The sequence below is a fragment of the Penaeus monodon genome, chromosome 1, assembly GCF_015228065.2.
Source record: "Penaeus monodon isolate SGIC_2016 chromosome 1, NSTDA_Pmon_1, whole genome shotgun sequence".
In the NCBI taxonomy this organism is placed as follows: Eukaryota; Metazoa; Arthropoda; class Malacostraca; order Decapoda; family Penaeidae; genus Penaeus; species Penaeus monodon.
Genome location: NC_051386.1, coordinates 63,313,129 through 63,334,345, shown reverse-complemented (window position 1 = coordinate 63,334,345; position 21,217 = coordinate 63,313,129). Strand labels below are relative to the sequence as shown.

Genomic DNA, 21,217 nt, shown 5'->3' with positions numbered 1-21,217 from the left:
AATATGCATAAAACAAAACACAACAGGGCCTGTGGATTACCGAAGCTCATTTCCTCTTGGCTGTAAATACCTCCTTTTACATCCAACAGAGTTCTTGCTTGTACAGCAGTTTAAGAAGGCACATTAACAAAATGCATCCCGCAGATTCTCAAACTGTTCAAAGGCAGAGCTTTTTAAAGTGTATTTTCATGACTGTGCCCATGCAGAAGTATTCTCAAGGCACATCAGCTCATAGTTATTACTATTATTATTATTATAATCATTGTTGAATGTAATTATCTAATTATCTGTTATCAGAATCATTAATAACCTCATTAATATTGATCATCATATTCCTGTTATCATAATTCTCATTTTTAACAAATATTTTCCAACATAATCATCCAATAATTTAAACTTTGGTTTTATCTTGCATTACTACAGAAAGTGATTTCATGTAATTTCATACATCTATAACACACACTCCCATTCTCTTAACCCAAACAGATGCAAGAATTAGCCATATAAATCACACCTCTTGCCAATATAACACCTAAATCAGATTGAGAAACGTCTAATAATTATTCAGAAGATACTTCTTTCCTATAACCTTACTCAACGTCGGCACAGCAATCATACCCCAAATATTTTCCGCTGTGATAACACTATCTCACTCGGATGGGGGAGGAACAGTCTAAGGCAAACAGAATTGGTACTTAACCATATCACACACCTGTACATTAAGAGTGTCACAAACTATGTGGAACCTCTTTTGTTAGCAATGGTTGTACAATGAGGGCAGAACAAAAAAGAAGACTAGAAAAGGTTATTATCAATAATAAAAGGTATTTTAAAGTTTAATTCTCAAATTTTACTGATGGACAGGACATGAAACGATCTCATGTATGTCTTTTTCACCCAGCAGCTGTGGTAGGTAAGTTTGTTTATTCATACTAAAACTTCAAAGTAACAGCTGAGAGAGATAAGTAATAAACCTTAATATGAATTAGCAGGATACTCAGGAAGTTAGCACACTGGTTAATAATCTAATAAGAATATAGATTCATTCATTCATTCTCTCTCTCTCTCTCTCTCTCTCTCTCTCTCTCTCTCTCTCTCTCTCTCTCTCTCTCTCTCTCTCTCTCTCTCTCTCTCTCTCTCTCTCTCTTCCAACCTCTTTTCTTTTCTTTTTTTTTTGACAAGAAATTCCATAATCAAGAGAACAAATATGATTTTGATGCACTTCTTCAGTCTCTAACATCTTCCAACATCTGTCTCTTTTCTTGCACATTCTGGCCAATACACTGAATGGAATAAATTATAACAAATTCAGACTCACTGAATTTCATATTAATGTTGCCCAAGTCTGATGAACTTTCCTCAATTTGAACAGAAGTTGTCATCTCATGTACCTTGGGTTTGGTATGATCTCACTTTTTTTACTCTATTTACTTCCATTTGTATGTGCAATCATGAAATAGTATGGAGCTTTTTAAAATAGAATAGTTAGTATATGTCTCTCTCATTGCCTCAAGGTACTTATAATATCAGCTTTTTTGTTTAGATATATATTATATCTTCTTTTTACTTACCTTGTCAAAAATGAACTATTTTGTAAAATTAATCTCATTAAATTGATAATGAAGATGAATATATTAGTTTTGGTCTAACTTCTTTTTATCTATCTAAATAATTTCCATATAGTAATTATAGAAACTATTCATGCACTTAGATTTTTATACTATGAATACTGCAATATCATTAATAATCTATGTACTATAAAACCATAACCTAAGATGTCTGAAAAATAAATTAATTGTTGATTTGTTCACACCCTCATCTAATCTAACTAAATTAGCTTAATAATTAAGAACAGGTAATAATTATGCTTTAGGCTGAAAGCTTAAGATGCCACTTTCTATGCTTCTCTAAGTAACTTGTAATGAATTAAATAATTATTAATATGACATATACATCCAAAAATTAAAGTATGTATATCGACAAGAAAAAAACAATATGCATTTTTGCCATCCCTGCTTTCAACAATTCAAAATCCTTATTGGCCAAGTTACTCAAAAGATTATGGATGACAATGAATTAAATGTTAAGAATCATGAATAATGTGACAAAATTCAAAACGTGCTGCAAAATACACATGACTTATAAGTATCAAGAATCTTTCATAAAACTTCTGAAATGTACATTTGCCTTTTAACAAGTAGTAACACTGAAAACCATTAACATCAAGCAAGTGTGAAATAATGACTCTTAGTAATTTTGATATATGGTTTCTGTAAATACATTTTGCTTAGTCAAGAATACCTGCATGATTTACACAAGATTACCTCTGGTGCATATTATGAGTGAACAAACACATCATTCAACATTACCCTGAATCTATTTTCTTTTTCTTTTTTTTCATAAAGAAGAAACTAACGATTGGCCTGTGATTATCAATTAATAAAGAAAATCCAGACCCACTCCTAAATACACGAAAATAGATAATACCCAAAGTAGAAGACAAAATAACTGTTACACTAAAAAAGCTATGATGACAGACAATACACACAGTTAATAGTTACTCTACAGACTTTTTTTTTCAACCGCAGTCTCTCTTGCTGCTATGAAACTAGACTCTGATCGCTATGGAAGAGTTTGTGACTGTGTACTACAGGATTCCTGAAATTGAATTACAGCGCAGGTATTCCAAACTCTACGGAGATTAGCTTTAAACTCATAACTATTATGTAATGCCATGCTAAGGGAAATGAACATGCTATAGGAGTCTATGTAATTATTATGTATATAAAGAAAAAATAGATCACTTTTTTTTCTTTCTTTCTTTTTTTTCTTGCTAATCACATCTATGGAATATTTACGAACTATTTCAAAGCAATGTTGTCTATACCTAAAGATCTAATCATTCAAAAGGAAAAAAAAAAATCTGTACATCTTCATAAGAAAGGGTAAAAACTAAATTCACAATGCACACCCTTGTTATAAATAAGGAAAACAACAGTGCAGAATAAAGTAACCACAAACATTTAATGAAAAAGGGTTTTCTCAAAATGTCAATAGCATTAATATCAAATCGCTCTCTCCTTGCTGAGTTATTTACACTTCTATAAAAACGTAAGGCAACAATACGTCAGAAAGAACACCTGTTACACCTGAACAGACAAATGAAAGCACATTCTTGAGGAAAGAGGTATGTTGCTAGATAGCGTTTCAGTACAAAAAATAGAGTACTCTGTCTGTGGTTCACTTCCTGAAAGAGGAATGAGAGAATGAAAAAAGGGAAAAAATATATATGCAGATTCGTATGTCTGTACAGTGTACATGTATAGCATAAAATTTGTGTGTGTGTGTGTGTGTGTGTGTGTGTGTGTGTGTGTGTGTGTGTGTGTGTGTGTGTGTGTGTGTGTGATGTGTAGTGTGTGTGTGGTGTGTGTGTGTGTGTGTGTGTGTGTGTGTGTTTGTGTTTGTGTTTGTGTTTGTGTTTGTGTTTGTGTTTGTGTTTGTGTTTGTGTTTGTGTTGAGTGAGTGAGTGAGTGAGTGAGTGAGTGAGTGAGTGAGTGAGTGAGTGAGTGAGTGAGTGAGTGTGTGTTGAGTGAGTGTGTGAGTGAGTGTGTGAGTGAGTGAGTGAGTGAGTGAGTGAGTGAGTGAGTGAGTGAGTGAGTGAGTGAGTGAGTGAGTGAGTGAGTGAGTGAGTGAGTGAGTGAGTATGTGTGAATACATGTGCATATACATGTGTATACACACATGTATACATGTGCATATAATGTGTATACACACATGTATACATGTGTATACACACATATGTGTGTGTATGTGTGTGTGTGTGTGTGTGTGTGTGTGTGTGTGTGTGTGTGTGTGTGTGTGTGTGTGTGTGTGTGTGTGTGTGTATGTGTGTGTCTGTGTCTGTGTCTGTGCGTGTGCGTGTGCGTGTGCGTCTGTGTATGTGTATGTGTATGTATATGTATATGTATGTGTGCATGCACGTGCGTGTGCATGTGCGTGTTTTAATTCATTTTGATGTGTCCTTGCCTTCTGCTCTTCAGTTCATGATAGTGGTAATAGTTCAAGGAACACTTGCCTTTGCGGTAGAAAGAAAAAAATAACAATAAGAATAGATTTTTATTTTATATAAAAAAAACAGCCATGAAGTACTACAGACTCAAAGAAAGTGCTCCCTTCATCTACATAATCGCACAGAAAACTCAAGAAAAAAGACCTGATAAATTTGAATATTAAAAAAGACGAGAGAAAATAACAAAGGTGAAATAAAAATTATCCAGGCTAAATCTCATTTGCTATTAGTACATTGGTAATGAGTAATACCACATAATAACAATAACAAAATAAATAAGTAAATAAATACAGTCAACACAGTTCTGACAATTTTCTGTATTGTACAAACTGCCATTCCACATTTTTTTTTTCAGTTTTGCTTCATGTAAGAAGTCATTATATCAACCACATAGAAAAAACATTACAAAATAATTTTTCTGTAGTAAAAAGTAGTAACAGGAAAAAATGCCCACCTCCTATGTAAGCGCAACAACAAACGTCGTTTTTAACAAGTGTCAAAAAAATTTTAGAAACTTTTAGAAAGTCTCCCCCATCATAAGTACAACAAGAGCTGACCATCCTGTGAACGGCCGACAGCCCTCCCCTCTGCCTGTCTTGTCACTGTAGTGCTCCCAGATGTAGCCCGTTCTTTTGTATTCCCGCACCACATTTTTGACAACATTCTCACGCAGGGATACATAAATCTCTCTGGCCAGCTCTTGGTGCGGCCCGTCCACGTTGCTGTAGTGATGCAGTGCCCTGACAGCCAGGTAGTTCATGTTGATCCAGATGGCCCCCCGCCAGTAGGGAGGGTCATGCTCAGTGTTCCTCTTGTTGTATATGGGCGAGTTTTTGGCCAAAGACCGTAAGCCATATGGGGTCCAGAGAAGGTCCTGCCGCCTGAGGTCTTCCAGCACTTTTCCAAGCTTTGCAGAATATGGGTCAATAATCTGCAGAAATAGTGGGAAGAAACTGACATATCCAAAGGAATCAACAAATTTCAGTTTGGGGTCGCCATGAACTATGCGCTTCATTTCTGCATTCGGTGCGAGTTTCCTCAGCTCAAGATCATCCGTGTGAAGACCAAAGTCCATGTATCCATTGGCAGCATAAGACCAGTGAAGAGCATCCAACACATTGTTGTCTGAGAGGTACTTATAAGCATCATCAAAGCGGGTTGGATCCTTCTCAATGAGCCTCGCAATGTCAGCCATGAGCCCTGAGGCTAATGTCATCCAGCATCGGAGATCCAAGTGCCGCTCATCTGCCGTCGGGTGAGAAGCCCGAGGGTAGTCATCAAGCCCTGAGGTTAAAGTCTTCGGGTTCAGCTCCCGCAACGTCTTAGGATCTCGTCCACGCCACCTGTATGTCCCTGGCATTTCACCCAGCTGTGTGGTGTTGAACCAGTTGTACCAAGCTCGCAACCTGGGCCACAGGTGACTCAGATATTCATAGTCGTCATCAGACAACTCTCTCTTGAATCCAGCCATCATGGAATGCAGCGTAAGGAGCAGCGTTGGAGGATTTGCATTCTTCCCTCTTTGAACTACAAACTCATCTGGGACTCTTGCTCTTGCCTCAACTCCCAGGATCTGCTCCCGGGGTATCCAGCCATCCCAGTTCATGAGGTCAAACCAGTGGCCCAAAATGTCCTGAGAGATTTCCCGGTCCCATTTTGAGATAAGCAGATTGTGGAAACCTTCATCCCACAGGAAGCCTCTTGGGAAGAAGCTACGGGAAGGCACTGCTGTGTAGAGAGGAGCCTTCCAGTAAGGGACAGGGTCACTGTTGTGTTCACCCAGCACCCTCGAGGCTCCATAGAAGTACCCAATGCCACCAATCATGTTGCTGAGAGCGGCCTTGGCAAAGCCAATCTCCTCTTCACTAAACCCTTTTGCCTCCATTGAGAATTTCTCTTCAAAGTCACTATGAAACTTCTTTTCATACAGACTGAGTTGCTCTGATAATGCTTCACCCATGAGCATACCAGGCCTCCTGAGGAAACTATCACTCTCATACACTATGTCAACCTCAAAAGGCAACTCCCCCGTCACTTGAAACACTACAAAGTTGGGCTGCCGCAGCGTGTCCTCATGGCTGAACATCTCACCTGCCAGTCCAATGTACTTGTCCTTCTCACTCTTGCCCTGGAAGACCCTCAGCCCCTTGTAAACGGTTTCCTTGAGCATATGCAGCCCCATGTGCTTTGTACTGAGCAAGTGATGGTTAACAATCGTGCCGCTGGCATTGAGGACATGCAGCCGGAATCCCCCCACGGAGTCTGAGATGCCCCTGAGTGAGCCTAAGGACTGACTCGTGCCGATCATGGGCTGTATCATTGCCTCTTTATCGTCAGGGTCTAAAGCTACATAATACAGTAGCGAAGCCTGTCCTCCAACGTGTCTCTTGGTCTGAAAGGGATTGTTATGTTTGTGGGATTATACAGTGTGCTTTCTTTATGTTCTACAGACTTGGGTCTGTGTTCTCGCACCTTAACATGACTAATGCAGCTATCAAAACATTATCAGTGAATTCTCATGATATTATTAAAAGGTAAAACAAGACTTACCTTTCCCTATCTACCTCTACAAAGGGATTTATCGAGAGTGCATCCATCATCATGCATAAAATATCCTTACCTTCGGCACTGCACTGATCCTTGCTGACCAGTCACCCCCATGCTGACCCCCCAGTCTCTTGACGAAGCTCGTCTGCAGGATAACATTCTTGTCTATGATCTTCTGAATCCCAACATTCCTGCCATCATGCACTTCCCACCCATACTTAGGCAAGTCATCAGCCTGGTCGCACCAATGCCTGTAAGCAAGCCAAATAGGTTAACACTACTCTGTGAAATCTAGGAATACAATGCATGTAATGCATTTCTTATCTCAATAAAAAATCTAAACATGATTACAAAGTATATACAATTAAGTCTAGCTGGAGTCTGTGAAATATCAAATTTTTTCAGTATCTTCTTCTCCAGTTACTCGAAAAAGGTACAGAAGCAAAGTAAAGGAAACAGAACTGAAGTACCCTAACTCTCAACTGAAGCATACTATTACAGATTTCAAGAAGAATGCATTTATCAAAAGATGGATAAAACAGACATTATCAAGGGTTAATCCAAATATAATGAGGAACCATCTTTAGAGACTCCAGCACATACTTTCAAAATAATAATCATAATACTTTCAGTGATGAATGGGGTCTGCAGAGACTGTCAGACTTCCGTGACTGTAATCAGGCTGCTTATGTGAGTTTCATATGTTTGTACTGTATGCCTCTGATACATGCAAGAAACAATTTCCATCAGTGTGTTATTTGTGAGATGATTAAAGAATATCTCAATATGTTTATTTTTCTTCTTATTCTTAATATTGAAAATGAAGGATGTTATACAAATCTGAAAATGTTGTTAGAAACTAAATACTATTGTGTATTATACTGATCTTATCTTCTTAAAAATACTGACTATTCCAAAGAAATTACAATTATCCTCAAAATAAACCCCCCAAAAAATCATACCTAACAGCCAGCATGTTATTTTGGAAGTGTCCAGGCACAAACCACATGAGGCCCGTGACAATGGACGTTGGGTGCCTCACTCGCGTCCCGAAGTACACTCCTGGCCTGTAAGTCCCCCAGTACCTCTCAGGTGACTCCAAGCCTGACTTGACCACAACCTGTTGAAGCCCAGATGATTGTCATGTTAGGTTTGACAAAGATGCAGAGTAGTTATGTTATCTTTTGGGGGTTTTGAACACAATTTGTTTAGTGAGTTTTTATATATATATTTTTTTTTTATATTATCTCTTTCTCCTTCTCTTCCTTCAATTCTCATTCTCTCTCTTTCCCTTACTTCTTCTATCTGCACAGTTTCTGAGACTCCTCCACTAGCCTTCCTCTTAGAAATACAAATGCACCCATATGCCAACATAGGGTCATCACCTTCGCAGCTGATATTGGGGTATTGATCCTGGTTTCCATGTAGCCTATGTAGAGGAAATACGCCACAGCCAGTATCACAATCCCCGCGAAACTCATGTAGAGCAGCGTAGGACACCAGCCATGGCCCCCAGACCTGTGTCGGCGCTTCCCCTCCCTCCTCGAAGAGCGGTCTGAGTTACAAAACCCTCTGGCATCGTCTAGCATGGTAAGATCCTGTTGCAGACTGTCACTGGCCGGCATGTGGCCCCTTGCTCTGCGTTGCCGCGCCATCTGTAGGGGTTTATCAGGCATTTAGACAGTATTGACAACCGAGAAATTATTATCATGTGGAAAAATGGCTACATCTCAACCACTAGGAAATCTCTTGAAATGCAAAAGGGATGAAAAGTTGCAAGATATTTCCAATATTCCAATTAAATTTTCTTTCGTTAAGAGAAAAACATGACGGCTAAATAATGGGAAAAAGTAAAACGGCAAAACATCGCACCAAAGAGCAAAAACAACCAACAGGATGGAGGCGAAATAAGAAAACAGAATCCCAGACACAATGCATAGAAAGAAACAGAGAAATCCCAAAGAGAACAGAAACCAGAAAAGTGCCAAAGGAATTCCAAATATACCGAGGCTTCCCTTAAACCCCCCCCCCAAGAGTAAGCAGCAGCCTGGGGTCAAATAAAGAAAAATCACAGCGAATTCCCTTACGTCATCAGGATCCGTACTCGAGACAGTGATGATATGCGGCATTTTCTGCCCTGACGCTTGCCTTCCCCGAGGGTACTGATAAGTTAAAAATAGCCAATTAAAATACATTAGTCAATGGGCGACAGATTTTTATCATCTAGCTTTTAGCTATAATAGAGATTTCATTGGCAAGATCAAATGCAATTTTTTCATATTCTATTTCCCGAAGAATTTATTTTTCTTACAAGCTACACACCCAACGTTCACAGAATTACAATAAAGACAACTGCAACCCGTTTCCCTTCTAACCAACGCACCAAAATCACAAACTGGGTTTTGTACAGGTTCGTCCCGTTCTGAATAAATTTCTCTGGGCTCTAACAATATGCATTTAGTGTGGCATATATATCTTACTTAAAATGCAATACCCTAGGATAGAATAAAGTCCCTTTTTAGACAAGACTAAGACGCTAAACATGCACGGCATATAATTAACTTAGTGGCGCATCGCTTCGGTCGCGCTCACTGTCAAAATTTCAGTACACGTTCCTAAATGAACAATTTCGAGCGAAGGAATGCTAGTTAAATAACAGAAGAAGTATACAGAAAAACATGATGGATGAATAATCAATAAAATTACAAAAAATAACAACATATTGATGAAAAACCTGTTTAAACGTCCAAGTTTCGAAACACTTCCTGCAAATTAATCCCAAAATCAGCAAAATCTACGGAGAAATATTAGTCCACGGAGACGCGATCAACAAAAGCACAAACTGCAAATACAGACAAATACCAAGCAAATAGAACAGGCAACAAATAAACAGATAAAATAGTCACAAAATTGCTAACAAAGCAAAACAAAAACAATCATGAGTAGAACACATAAAAAATAATAAAACAAGAAGCCAAACAACAAAACAAACACAGAATGAAAACAAAATCAAGCACAACATAAGACCCTTTTTTTTTCTCTTTCTTTTTTTTGATAACTCACTCTCTCTACCTTTCTTTTCCTCTCTCTCTCTCTCTCCCTCCTCTCTGCTTTTTTTGTTTACGTCTTTGTTTACGTGTTTGTTTACGTTCCCGCGGGCGCCACGTGCTGTCCTCGGCCGCCGGATCAGCTGGAGCGGCCGCCGAGCCTCGCCATGACGTCGCCGGGATGGCAGCCTGATGGCGACGCACAGGTGGCAGCACTGGCCACGCGTTGCCATGGCGACGGCGAGGCGAGAAGTTGGCAGCGCTGGGGATGATGCGTTGCTATGGTAACGGGGACGCCGGTGACTGGGAGGCGATTGGCGACATCGATGCTCTGTGTGTGTGTGTGTGTGTGTGTGTGTGTGTGTGTGTGTGTGTGTGTGTGTGTGTGTGTGTGTGTGTGTGTGTGTGTGTGTGTGTGTGTGTGATGGTTGGATGGATGTATAGATAGATAGATAGATAGATAGATAGAAAGATTTTTACATATACAGCGGATATCTATGAATATATATATGCATACGTATAGAATAATAGATGAGTAGGTAAATATGTGTGTTTACTTTTATGTACATACATGAACATATGTTAATCTGCATGTGAATGCATACTTGTTTCTTCTTTTAAGGGGGAAAGGCTACTTGGGTGTTATCTGCATCTGATCGAGGTTCGGGAGGCGATCCACAAGGCAGCGGGCATTTGGGGCATCCCTGCGGAGCTTCTAAAGTCTGGTGGTGAACATGAGATGGAATCCCTAGGACGGCAGCAATCATTTAGGCATCGCACTGCTCAGCATTCTAGGCAAGGTGCTTGCTCTCGTCCTGCTAAGACGTATCAGAAACCAGCTACTGAAGAACCGGAGACCAAGCAATCTGGATCCTACTTTAGTGGTTCTTAAACTTTCATGTGCCATTCACCACTTCAGTCATCCAAGCTTCCCCCTTCACGTGAATAAGGAGAGATGGTCAAAACATATTTGCACAACGCCTTGAGAAACTCATTGGTAACATTGCATGAGCACCAAATTTTGACTCACGACAATATGACAGCTGTAGTCAATGCCTGTATAATTATGGATATTTCTGTGTATAGTTATAGAAAAGTCACTAAATTATATATGAAAATTACTTTATTAACTTTATATTCTACGCCCCCCCAAAAAAAAAAAAAACGCCTACATAGAACCAAGCCTAAATACTGACGCTGAAAGTGTTAAGTGTAGCAATGTATCCCTAGCTTCTTCTCTCTGAATTCAGGATTGACACCAACGCTTTTCAACAATTGCGTGGCTAAATACTGGATCGAGCTGTCATCCGAAGTCTGCCGGATGTGCTAGGCATTACTAAGGTCACTGGCCTTTTGCCAATGACGTTCCTATGCTACCTGAGCCTCTGGAAACTCGTGGCGGCTTCTATCCACTCACCACTGAGAAGAAGCCCTTAAGTTTAGTTGTTCTGGATCAAGACCAAGATCCACGACTTCAAGCGAGAACCTACATAGTCTAAACCCAATAGGCAATGTTAAGTCATGATTACGGAATCTTGATAGGAGTATCTGAAGAATTAAGTACATGTAAAAAAGGGCCAATTCCATATCTTGGCAAGGCATTGATAACGCTGGTTTTGTAAATCCTGGGCTCATATCATGTACCATAGAATTATATCTTCGTGCCCTTTGCACCAGTTCCTTGCATTGATCATGGGGGTTATAGTGGACAGGGGCAATTGTGCACCCTACATCTGTACCATAAGACCGGCAGATACTCTTTCCTTGCACAATCCAGGACCGCCAACACAGGCTATCAGACACTTGATTTGACTCCCAGAGGATGATCCCGCCTATCAGGAGAACTGTGGACGACATCGAAATAAATGGGTTGTGCAGATCAATTAGACCAGTCATGAGAGTTGAAATGATTCAAGCCCTCTCCCAGAACGACCCTTGTGGCTGGAAACAATGGCTGAGGCTGCGACAATGCCCTTCCCTGAGCAGAACCATTACAGCTTTCAGTGCCAAGATCAAGTTTACACTGGTAATTAGGGTTCTAACACAAAAGTACATAAATGTATATGTACAAACAGAAAAAGAGAAGAGGACAGACATCATCATCATCATCATCATCATCATCATCATCATCATCATCATCATCATCATCATCATCATCATCATCATCATCTCATCATCATCATCATCAATCATCATCATCATCATCATCATCATCATCATAGCCATTCTAGCAAACATATAAACATGTTCACACAATTAAATACAGTATTTACAAACACTAATATGCAACCCTATCTGGAAATTAAAGTCTAACAACTTCAGAGGAAAATAAAGACCAAATTTATCACAGGGATTTAATCTTGTTTATCTCAATGTATAAATTCTCTGACAATATGTAACATCAGTTCACTATCTATAGATACTAAATTGTCTGGCAAAACTGTTTTTTTTTTCTCCATATGTTGCATATTTGTAATCAACCGAAGAGTCGGCCAAATGCTATATCAGGTTTGATTTGAAAAGTCAGCTAAATGTATTATAAATTTTATAAGAAATAGTACTTTTATATTTAAAGAGTTGCATGAAATTTCTTTAAAAATTTCAAGAGTTACAGGAAATGCGAATTAACTTTACATACAACCAATGAAAAATGACAATGAAAACCATACTGTTTACACTGCAAGTAGATATCTGTTTTCACCTTTTAGTATAAATAAAACAACAAATACAAAAATCAACATACTACACAATCACACTGCTAGCACCATATGCAATGAGAGAACATATAAGTTAGTGTGAACAGCCTCCACAAAATTACACTGTGGGGGGGAGCAATATGTCGACTGGCGGTTGATAAAGTGCAACAACTTGTACAAAGTATACAAATTGGGATACAATAAAGAATAAATAAATTGATTTAAATAAATGAAGAAAATAATATGCTCATTTATATAGTATAGACTTTATGATTCTCTATCTCTGGTGGCATTTAAGGCAACATGGATGGGTAATCTATGAAAATTCACCTGAGCTTTTCTGTGAAAATAAAACTGGATATCAATGTCACTCTAATTGTGAAGGCAGATAAAACCACCTAAATATTGATGATCCTCTACATAAAAAATAATAATAATAAATAAATACATAAAATCTTAGTTGACAATTTTACTTTGTGGATGGAATACAGTCCTGTTTAATTTTGATCTAATTTTTTATTTGCATGAACTTTCAAAAACCTACATTCAGTATTCCAAGAAAAGCATCTAGGCATCTAGTTATTCATTAGACAGCTTTTATTTTCCACTAACAAGGATTCGCCTACATGGTTATTAAGAGGTAGTAGCTGTGATTACATTTATCATTCTTAAAGGAACATGAACAAGAGCTGGTGCTTCTTGATGATACAAACATATGTTGCTTATAGCTTCCTACTACAGGGAACTGTGTTTTAGTATTTCATAAGATTAAAAAAAAAAAAATGTAGTGAATGCGGAGGGAAATTATATACCTACATCTTTACAAAAAATAAAAAAATGAATACTTTAAATACATTAAAAAATATATCCAACCCATATAATCTCTCATTCCCACATCACAAATAAAGCAAGTTTACCTCTGCTCATGAAAGTAAACACTATTCTGACAACTAACAAAGTACAAAAGCTTTGCATAGAAAAAGAATTAACAACCTTCCAAAGCCCATTTCTGAGCCCCAATTAGGGAGATATAACAAGCGTTCTTAGACAGAGAAAAATAGAGAGAATTAGTCCGTAGTTGATAGTGAGGTAGTTTATCATGAATAGAGTATTACAAATGCTACTACATATGATTTTGGAGAGAAAAGTGATGGAAATTCTTTAAATAATATGCATAAAATGGGAGAAAAAAAATACAAAAAGACATATCTGAGCAGGACTGAAGCCTTCTAAGAGATAACTGATGCCACTTATATTTGTAAATAAAGCTTCCGAAGTTTAGAATCAAAGTACCGATGAAAAAAAGAAAAAAAAAGAGAGGAAAAATCAACCCCTATAACAAGAAATCTGGAGGATTTATGCAGCTTTCATGAAAACGTGAAGATGGAGTCTCATTGTTACAATTTCTTTGGAGGAGGTACAGTACCAACACCACGTTTAAAATGACTACAGACTGTAAATGATTTGACACTGTCCAAACCTTTTAATTCTTAGGTCAGAAAATTAATAAAAGTAATATCTTCCTATATTTCCAATTACTGAAATACCAGTGAATCCAAAATCTATCATTTATAATGAAAAAAAGATAAAACATCTTTACAAAAAAAAAAAAGTATTAAACTTTACAACATAGGTACGAGTACAAAAAATCATATATATATGTATCTATAAATAAAAAAAAACATTCTTCAGCCTAAAATATCTATATCATCCTCTTCCTCCTCCTCTTCCATTTTTCTGGGTTTGTTGCACGGCTCAGTTGCAGATGCTGATAAGGTAACCACCTCCTCTCTCTCAAACAGCCCGCTTCTCCTCTCCTTCATCAGCTGACGGTATTCTTTTCTGGATCTGGTTCGCAGTTGCAACAGTTCGGTGGTATTGCACTTCTGCCGGATAATGAAAAGAAAGGAGTTTAATAATCTTATTTTGGTTATATGATGTTTTTGGATGTATATGTATGTGTTGTGTTGGGAGGTGAGGCTGCATGTACTGCTAAAGGAACAAACTAGTCTGAGTGTGAAAGCATGTTTGTGTCTGTGTGTGTGTGATAAATAATACCTTTTCTGTCTAGTAGTGCTAATGAAGGGGTAATTTCTATTTACACTTTAGTAATGACTGTAAACTTTCGGTAAAATATTTAGCGATAATATTTGTTTCACCTTAAAAACTAACCTTACAACTAATGAAGCCTGTTAAAGACATGTTTCATATTGTTGAAATGACACTATTAAACTAGCACTGCCTCTATTACAATATTATAATAAAAAAAATACCCTGCTTTTACACATATACACTCTACTGCAAATAAACACAAGAACAAACTAGACTATTTGGCAAATAGGATTTCCATTTTATATTGCAATCTTGAACAAAAGACATTCTAAGTTACAAGGACTGATATCTAATACCCTCATATAGTCTACATAAAAATAAATGAGAAAGGAGGAAACCTATGCAAGAAATAAAAGGTAACAAGCTTACCCTTTCAGAGCTCTTGCTAAGCTGCTTCGGCGGGGACAGTTTGACCTTAGAGCCTTTGGTGAGTGACGACCAGCACTTGCCCGCCAGAGGTCTGGCTTGCGGGGTCTTCACAAGGGACTTCTTGGTGGACAGAGACTTGCTTCCCAGGTCCCAGCCTTGCTTACGCCCCGCTCTGCCCAGTGGCAATTTCATCTTCTCCTTGGCGAAGTTGTGCCACTTTTCTTCCTTCAGTAGTTTTTTGTTTTTCTTGGCTGTTGATTTCTTTTTCTGCAAGTGCAAGTGTGTGTCTTGCAATAATTATGCTTTCTGGTTGATCAATCATTAGAGGCTACAGCTACAAGATTACCATTATTTAGACAGCAATTTAACTACAAAATGGTAGGCAATAATATCAGACCACAACTTTCAAAAACACTTAAGAACTCTGACAACATAAACTTCTGCCTCACCTTACTACTGCTCACTTCCAGGCTGGGATCAGAGTCTGCCGGACAGTCCAGCCCGCGCAGAAACCGACGGAGAGTTTCAAGCTTCTTGTCATCTAGGTTGATGGTCCACTCCATGTCACCATAGCTCAGCGGGGCAGACGGCAATGAACCTGGCTCTAGCAGGACCATCAAGTCTAGTCTTTCTCTCACCCCTAAGCACTGAGACAAGACCATTTCTAAACCTTCTCCGACAGCCCTCTGCTCACTGTCACTCAACTCGCTCCTGTTTTAAGATTAAATAATTGCAAAGGATTACTTTCATGGTAAAACTAAAGAGAATTGTACTAATAGATCAAGGTATTTCAACTGTCAAAATATCAAAATAGGTAAGTCCTTACCACTTCACATTACTGTCCAGTATATTGACAACCTTCTTGCTCGGTGAAAAACTGTTCTCTTTGGTGTATATCTTCGCCGGACGTGAGGCCTCTGAAGTTAGACTAATGGGCACAGAAGGGCTGACGCCCGAAGCAGTCACCTGATGCACCTGGGGCGACAAGGGGCTCCTCTGACTCTTCTTGCTCTTCCTGGGACTCGACCCCTCACGACTCGAGGATTCCCTGGTCCTATTATCTTCCCTGGGTATTCTCCTGCTATTTGTCTGTGCTGTGGAATTTCCTCCTCTCTCTACCTTGGCAATCAAGGGCTCCTGCATTACCTCAGCTCCAGGCGAAGGTAATCTCTGGCAGGAGGTTCTGGACTCGCCAGCTGGCTTCAGGGGCGAAGAGGTGGATAGCGGAAGCGCGTTCACCAGAGGCTCTTCTTCCAACATGGTCATGGAATGGTCAGGTGAACGAGGGATGGAGTATGACGTGATGGTGGATGAGGACGAGGATATGTCTGATGCAAAGGAAATGTTGCTTGCACTGTCCTGCAGGAAACTGAAATCATTGTCCTCAAAGGGCTGGTTATCAGCCAGGGAGAGCAAGTCAGCCTCTTCTGAAAATACAGAAAACCATCAGAAATTATGCTGCTTTCATCTTAATTTCCTTGGATTTTACTCTTATATATTTGGAATTATGAAAAGAACAGACAAGGAGAAGTAGTGGATAAGGATGAGGAGGAGGAGGAAGAGAGTGAGGGAGGGACAGAAATAAATAGGTAAACAATAGTGAAAAGCAGCTAATAAAGAAATTTCTTAAAAGTGAAAATAACTGGAAAAACAGGGAACTTATTTTAGTGCACAAATCATTTTCAGTAAAATGTTATTCTTAATATGAAAATAATTATTGTATATTTCACTGTATGCTGCACTAACAGAAAAATTCTTACTACATCACTACAGGTGCAAAATATTAATGAAAATAAACAAGAGAAACACCTCTGCATGAAATTATTTTCAATTCCTTATCATTTGTAAGGGAACACTGCCAGTGAATCTGCACCACATAGAAGAAGCATGCCATTCAGAACCTTCCTTCTGAACAAACTACCCCCGCTCACCCCCAAAGTAATCACCCAAGTTGGCCTGGAAGAGGTTGGCATCGAGGTGCTGGGCGTCGTCCCACAAGAAGAGGTTGTCGTCTGCGAGGCCTCCGTAGGGACTGAACGAGGAACTGCTGCTGCTGCTGCCACTCCCGGACATCCCACTCTCAACGCCGGACGAGCTCTCCCAGCTGCAGGCGATTCGTAGGGTTTTGGATCTTATTTCACTGGACTTGGGGGTTGTAGGATCTTTGTAAAACTTAATAGGATTTAAGGCTTGCAGGATTTTCATAGGATTTCATAGGAACTTTAGGGTTGGATTAAGAGGTTGGGCAATATCACATTCATATTCAACTAAATATATTAGTTATTGACATGGTCTTCTTCCAGTGAAACCAGTGTATCCAATTAATGATGTTTTAGTTGGAACATGATAAATATGACTATTCTCCATTAGTAATAGGCTTCCACAACATATAGAATCAACCCACTTTCAATCACAGAATTCTGCAAACAATATCTACAGCAAAATCCCATAACCCTTTGGGCATGCTTCATATTGTCCTTATTACCCTGCCTCTAATAGAAACTATCATAACAAAACAACAGTACACCGCTGTCTCTTACCCTGTTTCAAACATGTCTGAGGTGTTCATGGTCCCCAGGTGGAGCTCAGGGGACAGTGGAGGGTCAGACTCCACTCCCATGTCCATGAAGCTCAGTCGGGAAACCATCTATAACAAAGAACATTTGTACTAAGTAAATATTGTACATAATACACAAAGTGGTAAATGATAGGCAAACATATCCATAATTAATTCAACAAACATTAATAATACAGCAATACTTTCTTTTTATATATATATATATATATATATATATACATATACATATACATATACATATACATATACATATACATATGCATATATATACATATATACATATATATACATATATACATATACATGTATACATATATATATACATGTATACATATATATATACATGTATACATATATATATATACATGTATACATATATATATATACATGTATACATAGAATAAAATATATATATATTATCTATACTAAACTAGATATATATATTATATACTATAAACCATCTATTATATATACAGTATTTTAATATATAATTATCATATTATCTAATATCTATCTCTTACTACTTAAAACATTTATATTATATATAATTAATATCTAAAAACTTATATATCCATATTATAATATACTCTAATTTATGATATATCTATATTCTATAACTGTATATATATATATACCTTTTTATTCATATTTTTTTCTCTACTTCTATATATCTATCTACTCTACTTATTCTAATAATATATATATTATTATCCTGTATATTAATACTATATATTTTTTATTATCTTTTCTATATCGTATATATAATATATTATTCCTTTTCATTTCTATAATTTTTTTATATATATTGATTATATAATCTATCTTATATTCCTATATATTTTTTATACCTGTTTTCTTCTATCTATATATGATCTATATATATAATTATATATAATATATAACATTATTATAACATGTTATATATATATATACATGTATTAATCTATATATATTTTATTATATATATATATTATTAATACCTATTACTATATTATATAATAATTTTATATATATATATATACATTTATATATACATATATATACATATATATATATATACATGTATTATATACATTATATAATATATTTATATATATATATATATAATATATATATACATATATATATATAATATAGTATATATAATTATATATTATTATATATATAACTATATCTATATATAATATATAATATATATCTATTATATATATATATATATATATATAATATATATATATATATATTATATATATATATATATATATATATAAATGGTTACTCTTTACAATATGGATGCACTAAGGTAGGGCAAATTGAAGATGATATTCTTGTAAAGGACAAGAAGCTGCAGTTATCTGTGCAAGAAATAATCTGCTGACAGGGACAGTAAATAAATAAAGGAAAAAGATAGCTATTCACAGCCTAAGCCCTAGTCCACTCTGTGCTACCGAGTTTCAGCCCAATCTTCGGTCCTCCCCTTGGGCAGTGGCCAGCCACGGCAACTTCGATCGTTTTATACATTTTGAGGCATGGAGCTGGGAACTTGGTCAAAGAAATGTCACTGCTAAGAGTTACTTAGGTATTATGAAACAATAACAGCCATAGCAAAAAACAATAATACCAACAACTATAAAAATTATAAGAATAAAAAATTATAACAAAAATAACACAAGCAAAAACAATAAATGATAACAATGACAATTGTAACAGAAGTAAAAACAAAAGCAATAATAATAATAATTACAAAATAATAATAACAACTATAATAATGATGATGATAATGAAAATAAAGACAATAATGATAATAATAATAATAATAAAGATAAAAACACCACCACCACCACCACCACCACAACAACAACAACAACAACAACAACAACAACAACAACAACAACAACAACAACAACAACAACAACAACAACAACAACAACAACAACAACATAATGATAACAATATTAACAACAAAAATAAAAACAAAAAACAACAGTAGTAGTAGCAATAATCAAACAAAATAATAATAGTAATAAAAATAGTAAATATCATTAACTCCCAGACACGCCACTGCAATCTTGCCAGATGTTTACAATGCAGGTTTGCTGACTACTGTCAAATTATGCAACACAAAGCAACTAGGACTAAGAAACAGTTATAATCTTCCTCTGATTTGCACAGATTATTTTCTTCATATCTAACAGCATATAAAAAGTCTAAATGTCTAAAAGTCAAGTGCAACCTGGCAGTCCATTGCACTAGTTTTTCCCCCAATATCAACACAGTTTTATCTCGGACAAAAATCACTACAATGGGGCTGTGGCGTACTGTGATTACCATGGTCTCCATGCATTCAGCGCTCTGACAATGGTTAACAAACCTCCACCATATATTTGATTCCATTTTGCAAAAAAAGAAAAGAAAAGAAAAAAAAAAAAACATGAGGCTCTACCTTATATGAATATATGTCGTGCAGGTCAATGTTTCTTGCCGAACCAGGAACAGGCACAGAGGCCATGAAAATGGCTATGTAAGTCAGAGGCAACGCGTGGATGGATTAGTAAAATCTATGATTCTTTCTTTAATTGGCTGAAATCAGAGCAATTGGCATCTTAAATATACAGTGAGCATCACTTGCCTTTTCACCACAAGATAGCGTCACTTGAACAGACCTTGCATCAGTTCCGATGACAGTAAATACCTCGAAAAATGGTAAAACCTACATCTGGGTAATTAAATAACCTTCAGATTCATCTGGTACGTCACAGTGTAATTAATTTAGCTAAATAGAATCCACATTCATGAAGCAATGAACATTTCTAAATAAGTTTTGATTCCCCACAGTCATATAATTAATAATAATTATGCAAATAATAATTATAAAGTATAACTCAGTTCCGGGGGCAAAATACGTCCTTTTATAGTCACATGAAGCTTTAAGAGGAAAATAACAACATTGCACATGCCTTTCTCTGCAGTCTGGCATATGATGATGCAATAACAGAAGCTCTGGGGAGTCTCTACTACAAAAACTATACAAAAAATAATAATAACTAGAGAATAATAACATCAACAACAATGATACAACCATAAAACCAATTAATTAATATTGCAATCACGTTACATTATACCGCTACTATCACCCACAGTAAGTGAACAGGGTATCACATTAAAATCACCAAAAAATAACAGAAGAAACACAAAAGCACAGTAAATCCTTAACCTAATAAAATTCACAATAACAACAACCAATATCTAGAAAGCATAATAAACAACCCTTTACTCGTGTGGCTCGAAGACGGCAGAGGTTACAAGAGAAAAACACACCTTTTTTACTTAAATTAAAGCTCTCACCTCCATTTTTAAAACTCCTACAGTATCAGCAGTTTCCGCTCGTTAATCACACCGACTGGGACCCGCCTCTTGGCATCGTGGACGGAGAAAAAGCGAGAAAAGTGGACGTCTGTCTCGGTCCGGGCGTCTTGAGCTTCATCAGCTGACATTACAACAACGTGGAGAGGGCTAGTCCGCACCCACTCCCCATGCGCCTACGAGCACATTCGTTGTCCAATTTCTTAGGGTGATTGTTCTTATTTTTTTGTTATATTAGTGTGTTTTTTGTCTATTTGTTGTTTTTATTGTTATTTAATTGTTACATTTTATTACTAAGACGTTTGGGTATTCGTATCTACCTTTAAGGGGTTTAGTGATAATAAAGTTTGGTGTTCAAATACAGGGTAGAATTTTTGAAAACAGGACTGTTTAGGTTGATTTTTATCCATATTTTTGAAAACACACAGTGAAGTGG

General features: G+C 36.9%; 2 protein-coding genes across 7 annotated transcripts; both read right to left on the bottom strand.

The window, feature by feature from the left end:
• Positions 1–4,102: 4,102 nt before the first annotated feature.
• On the bottom strand, positions 4,103–9,911 carry LOC119575518 (mannosyl-oligosaccharide glucosidase-like). Of its 5 annotated transcripts, XM_037923172.1 has the most exons (6): positions 9,753–9,911; positions 8,704–8,778; positions 8,002–8,271; positions 7,579–7,736; positions 6,690–6,867; positions 4,103–6,461 (listed from the first exon to the last, which is right to left on the bottom strand). In XM_037923172.1, exons 1-6 carry the CDS (start codon positions 9,894–9,896, stop codon positions 4,587–4,589), a joined length of 2,700 nt encoding a protein of 899 aa, XP_037779100.1. In that variant the 5' UTR covers positions 9,897–9,911; the 3' UTR covers positions 4,103–4,586. The 5 variants fall into 5 exon arrangements, with proteins under 5 accessions (XP_037779100.1, XP_037779107.1, XP_037779114.1 ...); XM_037923179.1 differs by lacking the exon at positions 8,704–8,778 and having other exon boundaries at positions 9,741–9,911; XM_037923186.1 differs by lacking the exon at positions 8,704–8,778.
• A 2,092-nt stretch (positions 9,912–12,003) lies between these two features.
• On the bottom strand, positions 12,004–20,943 carry LOC119575555. 2 transcript variants are annotated; one of them, XM_037923210.1, is made up of 7 exons: positions 20,764–20,943; positions 17,381–17,487; positions 16,772–16,944; positions 15,667–16,267; positions 15,290–15,551; positions 14,841–15,107; positions 12,004–14,245 (listed from the first exon to the last, which is right to left on the bottom strand). In XM_037923210.1, exons 1-7 carry the CDS (start codon positions 20,767–20,769, stop codon positions 14,048–14,050), a joined length of 1,614 nt encoding a protein of 537 aa, XP_037779138.1. In that variant the 5' UTR covers positions 20,770–20,943; the 3' UTR covers positions 12,004–14,047. The 2 variants fall into 2 exon arrangements, with proteins under 2 accessions (XP_037779138.1, XP_037779146.1); XM_037923218.1 differs by having other exon boundaries at positions 15,667–16,264; positions 20,764–20,934.
• Between the last annotated feature and the right edge of the window lie 274 nt (positions 20,944–21,217).

What these genes read in the sequence shown, in the direction of transcription:
- LOC119575518 (XM_037923172.1), bottom strand. Translation starts at nt 9,896, where the DNA reads ATGGCAACGCGTGGCCAGTGCTGCCACCTGTGCGTCGCCATCAGGCTG. An exon ending in GCGGGAACGTAAACAAACAC is followed by an intron (nt 8,779 to 9,752) that starts GTAAACAAAGAC and finishes TTAACTTATCAG; the next exon opens with TACCCTCGGGGAAGGCAAGC. An exon ending in CCCCAATATCAGCTGCGAAG is followed by an intron (nt 7,737 to 8,001) that starts GTGATGACCCTA and finishes GGGCTTCAACAG; the next exon opens with GTTGTGGTCAAGTCAGGCTT.
- LOC119575555 (XM_037923210.1), bottom strand. An exon ending in TCAGACATGTTTGAAACAGG is followed by an intron (nt 16,945 to 17,380) that starts GTAAGAGACAGC and finishes AATCGCCTGCAG; the next exon opens with CTGGGAGAGCTCGTCCGGCG. An exon ending in CTGGACAGTAATGTGAAGTG is followed by an intron (nt 15,552 to 15,666) that starts GTAAGGACTTAC and finishes ATCTTAAAACAG; the next exon opens with GAGCGAGTTGAGTGACAGTG.